Source organism: Oncorhynchus keta, chromosome 16, assembly GCF_023373465.1.
Source record: "Oncorhynchus keta strain PuntledgeMale-10-30-2019 chromosome 16, Oket_V2, whole genome shotgun sequence".
In the NCBI taxonomy this organism is placed as follows: domain Eukaryota; kingdom Metazoa; phylum Chordata; class Actinopteri; order Salmoniformes; family Salmonidae; genus Oncorhynchus; species Oncorhynchus keta.
In genome coordinates this window covers 17,290,184-17,300,420 of record NC_068436.1, presented here as the reverse complement: position 1 = coordinate 17,300,420, position 10,237 = coordinate 17,290,184, and the positions used below count along the sequence as shown (strand labels likewise).

General features: G+C 41.4%; 1 protein-coding gene and 1 long non-coding RNA gene across 17 annotated transcripts in view; one reads left to right on the top strand and one right to left on the bottom strand.

Moving 5' to 3' along the window:
- Positions 1 to 992: 992 nt before the first annotated feature.
- The window catches only part of tbck (TBC1 domain containing kinase), a 67,557-nt gene continuing 58,312 nt past the window's right edge, over positions 993 to 10,237 (bottom strand). The window contains 2 exon segments of the mRNA XM_052464864.1: positions 993 to 2,113; positions 9,751 to 9,910. Coding sequence (XP_052320824.1) covers positions 2,003 to 2,113; positions 9,751 to 9,910 — 271 coding nt within the window. The 3' untranslated portion in view covers positions 993 to 2,002.
- On the top strand, positions 2,814 to 7,493 carry LOC127907986 (uncharacterized). 16 transcript variants are annotated; one of them, XR_008065803.1, is made up of 6 exons: positions 2,814 to 2,927; positions 3,254 to 3,533; positions 3,686 to 4,430; positions 5,019 to 5,254; positions 5,339 to 5,550; positions 5,607 to 7,493. It is a non-coding gene; the product is annotated as an uncharacterized LOC127907986 (long non-coding RNA). The 16 variants fall into 16 exon arrangements; XR_008065811.1 differs by lacking the exon at positions 5,339 to 5,550 and adding an exon at positions 4,711 to 4,750 and having other exon boundaries at positions 5,031 to 5,254; positions 5,591 to 7,493; XR_008065810.1 differs by lacking the exon at positions 5,339 to 5,550 and adding an exon at positions 3,619 to 3,646 and having other exon boundaries at positions 5,591 to 7,493.

The window sequence follows — 10,237 nt, the reverse complement described above, 5'->3', positions numbered from 1 at the left end:
ACTATATGGAGTTAGTACTATATATACACAATACTGTACAGTATTTCTTTTAATGTAACATTTATTTAACTAGGCATGTCAGTTAAGAACAAATGCTTATTTACAATGACGGCCTACACCGGCCAAACCCGGACGGCGCTGGACCAATTATGCACCGCAATACGGGACTCAAAATCACAGCTGGATGTGATCCAGCTTGGATTCGAACCAGGAACTGTAGTGACGCCTCTTGCATTGAGATGCAGTGCCTTAGACCGCTGCGCCAGGACAGCCTCCAAATACTTCCTACTTGCACTGATGATGCAACACCCGTTGTGCTTTTTTTGGCAGGACACATACCGGTCAATATGTATCACTAACTCGCGTCTTATCGCATATCCTTCATGGCAAATTCCAAAGAATAAGTGAGACCAGAGGAGGCTGGTGGGAGGAGCTATAGGAGGAACAGCTCATCGTAATGGCTGGAATGGAATCAATAGAACGGGGTCAAACGTGGTTTTTATGTTTCATGTGTTTTAATGCCATTCCATTTACTGCAGTCTTTACAATGATCCCATCCTCCTATAGCTCCTCATACCTGTGTGAGGCCCTCTGCTGATGGAAAAGGGTTGCCGAATAACATAGGCTACTGTAAATATACACTAAAGTGTGGAAAAGCATGTTACTTTAAGAAGACCAAGTAGTGATGGCCCTTTTTCTTTTTACATTCAAACTAGGCACTTTTACATGGTAACATCAGAAAGCAGATAAGGTGCAGGTCAGGTCCATTCTCTAAGTATTCTCTAAGTATTCTCCAAGTATTCTCTAAGTATTCTCCTTCGGGTATTTCATAGGTTTTGTTGACAGCTAACAGGTAGAAGTAGTTGAGATAGTAGGGGAGATTAAAGAAAGGGATCTAGGTCAGAAAGTGGCACAGCCGGGAACTGAACCCTTGCCTCCAGACACAAAGGGTATTACAGCACTACCACGAGACCAGCCCCCAGGACAGCATATCAAATACCAAAATACATTTTATTTAACATTTACGTCTTCTTAGCAACCAAAAAAACAGATTCGATAACAACCAAAATACAATATCTTTCCCACAACGTCTCCATTTCGTCACAAAGTACATCTTTACCTGGTTGCATGACGTTTTCTCAAACAGAAAGTCAGTTGAAAACCAGAAAATTACAATTTTTGCCCACTGGGACATCTATTTGGGTCGTAACAGGACAAATACCACCTACTGTATGCTGCCTTTCTGTTCAGAAATGGAGTTGCAGGGACTGCAGTATTTACATATGCAATCTGTATATAACCTCACTGTGTACATAATACAGGGATTCCTGCAGGACAAACACAGGCACAGTGTAGACAGGGTCAGGAAGGAGGTCAAACCAATATATGTCTTTATCATGGAGCTAGGTTTACAGTGAGCTTAGTGTGTCTACAGTATGAGGCCCATATGGTTGTAATAATACATTTTAAAGATTCAACTTTGTAAATACACTATCTTAAAATGAAAACACTTACATATGCACCGAGCAGTGATAGCAGACATGAACTGTGAGTAGTACAATGCTTTCGATGCAACACGTATGTCAACTATCAACGCAACCCTTGAGTTCTTTTATTATGAGACGGAAGACCTCCAGATTTGATCAATGTGACCTCTTCCCTTATCTTCAAATGATACACCCTTTATCTCTTATGCAAACAGAAGTCAGACACTTTGTACAGTGAGGAGCTGATCTCAGTCATTTTAATGCTGTGACATCTGAGCACATACATACAGTACAACGTAAGAATAAAATTAAAAAAGAGGGACTGTTACATCAAATTATGAAATCTAAACTTAAAACAATATACAGAAACACAAGCAAATATTTTCAACATTTTCTTACGATAAGTTTATTAAGATAAAATAAAAAGAATGCCCGTTGGTAGACGATGAATGAGTCACTTTTGTTTTTGTGGGTGGGACCGAGTTTGTTTGGCAGCTGGCGGGTGTGGTCTCTGATCAGATCTGGGGGGAGGGGACAGTGAGGAGGCCTGTGGGCTTCATCTTGTTGATGCCTCCGTCCAGGGTGGTCACCCGAGGGTAGTTTACCTTCACCAGGTGGGTCGCAAACTGGAGGGGAGACAAGACGAAGGCAAAACATTAACAACATGGAGGAACATTTACCAATCTGGAGGGGGGACAACAAGACCAAGGCAAACCACTAACAACATGGAACATTTACCAATCTGGAGGGGGGTCAACAAGACCAAGGCAAACCACTAACAACATGGAGGAACATTTACCAATCTGGAGGGGGGACAACAAGACCAAGGCAAACCACTAACAACATGGAGGAACATTTACCAATCTGGAGGGGGGACAACAAGACCAAGGCAAACCACTAACAACATGGAACATTTACCAATCTGGAGGGGGGTCAACAAGACCAAGGCAAACCACTAACAACATGGAGGAACATTTACCAATCTGGAGGGGGGACAACAAGACCAAGGCAAACCACTAACAACATGGAGGAACATTTACCAATCTGGAGGGGGGTCAACAAGACCAAGGCAAACCACTAACAACATGGAACATTTACCAATCTGGAGGGTAGGGGGGTCAACAAGACCAAGGCAAACCACTAACAACATGGAACATTTACCACAACATTGCAGTTGACAAAGTAGGCAGGTATCATCTGATAAGACAGTGTATCATCTGATACAGGCCCCGATGGAGGTATCTCTACAGGCGATGTAGGTATCATCTAGAGAACATGCCCAGTTGATCTAGTTTCTGATACAATTTATCATCTGATACACGATGTAGGTATCATCTGATACAGGCCCCGATGTAGGTATCATCTGATACAGGCCCCGATGTAGGTATCATCTGATACAGGCCCCGATGTAGGTATCATCTGATACAGGCCCCGATGTAGGTATCATCTGATACAGTAGGTATCATCTGATACAGGCCCCGATGTAGGTATCATCTGATACAGGCCCCGATGTAGGTATCATCTGATACAGGCCCCGATGTAGGTATCATCTGATACAGGCCCCTGATCTGATACAGGCCCCGATGTAGGTATCATCTGATACAGGCCCGATGTAGGTATCATCTGATACAGGCCCCGATGTAGGTATCATCTGATACAGGCCCCGATGTAGGTATCATCTGATACAGGCCCGATGTAGGTATCATCTGATACAGGCCGATGTAGGTATCATCTGATACAGGATGTAGGTATCATCTGATACACAGGTATCATCTGATACAGGCCCCGATGTAGGTATCATCTGATACAGGCCCCGATGTAGGTATCATCTGATACAGGCCCCGATGTAGGTATCATCTGATACAGGCCCCGATGTAGGTATCATCTGATACAGGCCCCGATGTAGGTATCATCTGATACAGGCCCCGATGTAGGTATCATCTGATACAGGCCCCGATGTAGGTATCATCTGATACAGGCCCCGATGTAGGTATCATCTGATACAGGCCCCGATGTAGGTATCATCTGATACAGGCCCCGATGTAGGTATCATCTAGGATACAGGCCCCGATGTAGGTATCATCTGATACAGGCCCCGATGTAGGTATCATCTGATACAGGCCCGATGTAGGTATCATCTGATACAGGCCCCGATGTAGGTATCATCTGATACAGGCCCCCCTACATGCACGATGTAGGTATCATCTGATACAGGCCCCGATGTAGGTATCATCTGATACAGGCCCCGATGTAGGTATCATCTGATACAGGCCCCGATGTAGGTATCATCTGATACAGGCCCCGATGTAGGTATCATCTGATACAGGCCCCGATGTAGGTATCATCTGATACAGGCCCTGATGTAGGTGTCATCTATGCATAGTCACTTCACCCCCACCTACATGCACAAATTACCTCAACTAACCTGTACCCCCAAACACTGACACTACCAGTGCCCCCTGTATATAGCCTCCACACTGACTCGGTACTGGTGCCCCCTGTATATAGCCTCCACACTGACTCGGTACTGGTGCCCCCTGTATATAGCCTCCACACTGACTCGGTACCGGTGCCCCCTGTATATAGCCTCCACACTGACTCGGTACCGGTGCCCCCTGTATATAGCCCCGTTACGGTTATTCATATTGTGTTACTTTTTATTATTACTTTTTATTTTAGTCTACTTGGTAAATATTTTCTTAACTCTTCTTGAACTGCACTGTCGGTTAAGGGCTTGCGTTTCATGGTAAAGTCTACACTTGTTGTATTCGGAGCATGTGACACAAAGTTTGATCTGATACAGGTTCTTATCTATGTACCATCTGATACAGGTTCTTATCTAGATATCATCTGATACAGGTTCTTATCTAGGTACCATCTGATACAGGTTCTTATCTAGGTACCATCTGATACAGGTTCTTATCTAGGTACCATCTGATACAGGTTCTCATCTAGGTATCATCTGATACAGGTTCTCATCTAGGTACCATCTGATACAGGTTCTCATCTAGGTGTCATCTGATACAGGTTCTCATCTAGGTATCATCTGATACAGGTTCTTATCTAGGTATCATCTGATACAGGTTCTCATCTAGGTGTCATCTGATACAGGTTCTCATCTAGGTATCATCTGATACAGGTTCTTATCTAGGTATCATCTGATACAGGTTCTCATCTAGGTGTCATCTGATACAGGTTCTCTTCTAGGTATCATCTGATACAGGTTCTTATCTAGGTACCATCTGATACAGGTTCTTATCTAGGTGTCATATGATACAGGTTCTTATCTAGGTATCATCTGATACAGGTTCTCATCTAGGTGTCATCTGATACAGGTTCTCTTCTAGGTATCATATGATACAGGTTCTTATCTAGGTACCATCTGATACAGGTTCTTATCTAGGTGTCATATGATACAGGTTCTCTTCTAGGTATCATATGATACAGGTTCTTATCTAGGTATCATCTGATACAGGTTCTTATCTAGGTACCATCTGATACAGGTTCTTATCTAGGTATCATCTGATGCAGGTTCTTATCTAGGTACCATCTGATACAGGTTCTTATCTAGGTACCATCTGATACAGGTTCTTATCTAGGTACCATCTGATACAGGTTCTTATCTAGGTACCATCTGATACAGGTTCTTATCTAGGTACCATCTGATACAGGTTCTTATCTAGGTACCATCTGATACAGGTTCTTATCTAGGTACCATCTGATACAGGTTCTTATCTAGGTACCATCTGATACAGGTTCTTATCTAGGTACCATCTGATACAGGCCCTGATGTACGTACAATCTGATACAGGTTCTTATCTAAGTATCATCTGATACAGGTTCTTATCTAGGTACCATCTGATACAGGTTCTTATCTAGGTATCATCTGATACAGGTTCTTATCGAGGTACCATCTGATACAGGTTCTTATCTAGGTATCATCTGATACAGGTTCTTATCTAGGTATCATCGGATACAGGTTCTTATCTAGGTATCATCGGATACAGGTTCTTATATAGGTACCATCTGATACAGGCCCTGATGTAGGTACCATCTGATACAGGTTCTTATATAGGTGTCATCTGATACAGGCCCTGATGTAGGTACCATCTGATACAGGTTCTTATCTAGGTACCATCTGATACAGGTTCTTATCTAGGTACCATCTGATACAGGTTCTTATCTAGGTACCATCTGATACAGGTTCTTATCTAGGTATCATCTGATACAGGTTCTTATCTAGGTATCATCTGATACAGGCCCTGATGTAGGTAAGGGAGAAACTTGTTTCTTCAACATAATAAAGAGCAACACTGTGTTGAAAATATGCTGTAATAGCGCTTTTTGTAATTCTGACTTCCCCAGAACTGGAGCCTGGTGCAACTGGTGTTGCTCACCACAACTATGGCATCACATCTGGGGAATTAAGTTGTTCCCAGACTCTGGTTACTGCAGGTTAGGTGGTCTGCAACACATCCAGTCTCGTCCAGTTGGCTACAGTAGGTACAGTATCTAGTGTAGCTCGAGGACAACCTCCAAATTCTTTCAAATAAAACAGACGATTCTACAATGGTGCTCGCATTAGGAAGTTGAATTTGTTTGCTAGCGTTGATCAGTGGCTGAGAGAAGAACAAACACGACGCAGACTAACAAGCAAGGTGAAGTAGTAACCAAACATCACACCTCAGAGTATAACATTACAGCCAAAACACTGGAATTGGTTCAGGGAAGTGCACTGCTTGGTAAATAACGAAAGATACATTAATGTCAGGCCAATGTATGCAGGCTTGTGTCTCTGTATATATAAACTGTTATATTTACAGTCATGTTTTCATGCATGTTCCGATTGTAAATAGACGATAAATAAATAAATATCTATCAGACATAAACGATATAGTAGATGACTAAAGACCTAGCTGTGTGTTACACATCTCCAGTCTCACTGAGCCATGTATAGGGTGCATCCCAAATGGAACCCATTCCCTACATACCGCAGCACACTTCTTTTGACCAGAGCCCTATGGGAATATGGTGCCATTTTGAATTCACCCAGAGACTGGGAGAGAAGGCACAATAGGCAGTAAACAAACATTCATCACTAATTCATTAGAGTACAAACATCATTTCTCACACACACAACATTCCCATGTTTGCCTGCCAGGTCAAAACACATTTCTCATGGCTACATCTTCTATCTTCTCGACCAGAATGAATCACAGGCGCTTCAATTCCCTCACCACTAAACCTTGTGGGGACAAAACATTCAGTCCCATTCAAAATCCTATTTCCATAAACACTAACCCTTACTCTTACCCTAACCCAAAAACCTAACCCTAAAACTAACCCTAAACATAATTAACCCTAACACTAATTCTAACCTTAACCCCAAAACCCATAGAAATAGCATTTGACCTCGTGGGAACTAACAACATTTCCCCAGTTAGTCAACTTTTTGTTTGTTTACTATTCGTTTTTTTGTTGTTGAAATTTTACCCCTTTTTCGTGGTATCGAATTGTTTTAGTCGCTACTATCTTGTCTCATCGCTACAACTCCCATACGGGCTCGGGAGAGACGAAGGTTGAAAGTCATGCGTCCTCCGAAACACAACCCAACCAAGCCGCACTGCTTCTTAACACAGCGCGCATCCAACCCGGAAGCCAGCCGCACCAATGTGTCGGAGGAAACACAGTGCACCTGGCAACCTGGTTGACTTCAAGCCTATCAACTCCCAAGATTAGGCTGGCAATACTAAAGTACCTATTAGAACATCCAATAGTCAAAGGTATATGAAATACAACATGGTATAGAGAGAAATAGTCCTATAATAACTACAACCTAAAACTTCTTACCTGGGAATATTGAAGACTCATGTTAAAAGGAACCACCAGCTTTCATATGTTCTCATGTTCTGAGCAAGGAACTTAAACGTTAGCTTTTTTACATGGCACATATTGCACTTTTACTTTCTTCTCCAACACTTTGTTTTTGCATTATTTAAACCAAATTGAACATGTTTCAATTGATTTTATTGATGTATTATATTAAGTTAAAATAAAAGTGTTTATTGTTTATACAGTATTGTTGTAATTGTCATTATTACAAATATATATATATATATATATATATATATATATATATATATATATATATATAGTCCCATTAAGCGGTAGTGGCTTTTTTTGGTCCTCCAATAATCGGTATCGGCGTTGAAAAATCATAAATCGGTCGACCTCTATGCTAGATTCCACAAATGATTAACTCATTCTCTCTTTTTGGAAGTACATACCGGCCGTAACGGAAGTAAATGAAGAAGAAACTCCATATTTGGTGATCAACGAACATATTTTGACATAACACTTGCAGAGCTGGTTAATGAGAGTTTGAATCTGAGCTTCCTGGGCGTTAGAGAAGTCTCTAATGCACAGATACTGGTTCATGTGACGCTGTGCGCTGACCTAAGGAGTTATGACATTCCAGATATCCCCTCTTAAAGCACTCTGATCACTGTGTGGATCTGAGAGGATCTGATCAGAACTATACCCCCTGAACTGGGGCTTCCAACTGGGGCTTCCCAGGCAAGAAGGCCAACCTTTGAAGGAGGCCAACTGTCATCTTGGGGCCAAATGCCAAGAAGAGATGCAAGGTGATGCAACAGAATGTCACATGAATCATATCTAAACCTGCAGTACATGTAGCCTAATAGATTGTTCTTTGTAAGGTGTTCAGGTGTACTATTCTGATTTGATGGATTATACGGAGGTGAATTAACCTAGATATGGATTATACAGAGGTGAATTAACCTAAATATGGATTATACCAAGGGGAATTAAACTAAATATGGATTATACCGAGGTGAATTAACCTAAATATGGATTATACCAAGGGGAATTAACCTAAATATGGATTATACCAAGGGGAATTAAACTAAATATGGATTATACCGAGGTGAATTAACCTAAATATGGATTATACCGAGGTGAATTAACCTAAATATGGATTATACCAAGGGGAATTAACCTAAATATGGATTATACCGAGGTGAATTAACCTAAATATGGATTATACCAAGGGGAATTAAACTAAATATGGATTATACCGAGGGGAATTAAACTAAATATGGATTATACCGAGGTGAATTAACCTAAATATGGATTATACAGAGGTGAATTAAACTAAATATGGATTATACAGAGGTGAATTAAACTAAATATGGATTATACCAAGGGGAATTAAACTAAATATGGATTATACCGAGGTGAATTAACCTAAATATGGATTATACCGAGGGGAATTAAACTAAATATGGATTATACCGAGGGGAATTAAACTAAATATGGATTATACCGAGGATAATTAAACTAAATATGGATTATACCAAGGGGAATTAACCTAAATATGGATTATACCGAGGATAATTAAACTAAATATGGATTATACCAAGGGGAATTAAACTAAATATGGATTATACCAAGGGGAATTAAACTAAATATGGATTATACCGAGGATAATTAAACTAAATATGGATTATACCGAGGATAATTAAACTAAATATGGATTATACCAAGGGGAATTAAACTAAATATGGATTATACCGAGGATAATTAAACTAAATATGGATTATACCGAGGATAATTAAACTAAATATGGATTATACCGAAGTGAATTGAACGAAGAATGCTTTTTTAATAGCAATGAATTATTATTCCATACAGCGGAAAACAGAACCAAATCATGCTTTTATGCTTCATTTGGAAAAATGGTGATTCACTTCAATTACAGTTCACAAATATGCTGAGAAGACAGCAAATAGCTTCGCCCCAGAAACAGCTGAATGCAGCATAGACGAGGTGAACTGATTTCAGTGGGGAAACACAAACTGGACTCGTGTCTGATTGAATAATCCATGACTTCCGTATGACTTAGACTGGAGGTCTGTGGAGGAACGGAATATGACCCTAATTGAATCAAAACAGTCTGGCTTGTTGAACTTTTAGGTGGAATAAATTAAATTGCTCATTGTGCAAGTTAACCGTCCTAGCTGCAGACACAGTGTGTGTGTTGTGTGCACGCATGTGTGTGCGTAGGGTGCACATGCATACATGTGCGTGTGCAGATGCATGCACTTGTGAAGCAGGGCTCCCTTGTAAAAGAGAAATTGGTCTCAATGGGACTACCCCGCATGAATAAAGGTTAAATGTGTGTGCATTTGCATTCATGCATGCATGTCTGTGTATCCCTAAACGCGTGTGTGTTTTCTCTCACCATGGCGGCGCTCTTCATGGCGTGGCTGATGACCACGATGACACGTCCCCTGAAGCTCTGGAGGGTGCCGGTGGCGGGACACTGCACCAGCTCCCCATCCGGAGAGAACGCCGTGCTGTAGGGGATGCTGATGCTTCCCGAGATGTGGCCTCGGCCGAAGCTAGACAAGGGTTAAGGGACAACGCTGTAAAATGTACACCAGTCTAACTAAAGTCTTTATGGTATTAAAGTGTCTTATTAGATGGCTGATGAAGTCAGGATCATTATGAGATGGTAATACATTGAGATCATCTCAGATGTCCTTAATAACTTAGGGTGACCCATAAGTCATTAGAAGAGGGCCATTCATGCTTATGTCAAACACTGCATTACAACCATAGCCGTGGGAAGTGGTTGAGGGGTGGGGGTGCTGCGATTTCCTTCTTCCCTGGGGGGGGATTTTTTTGGTTTGCCCGTGCTGCAGATGGCTATATTGGTCCGCTAATAA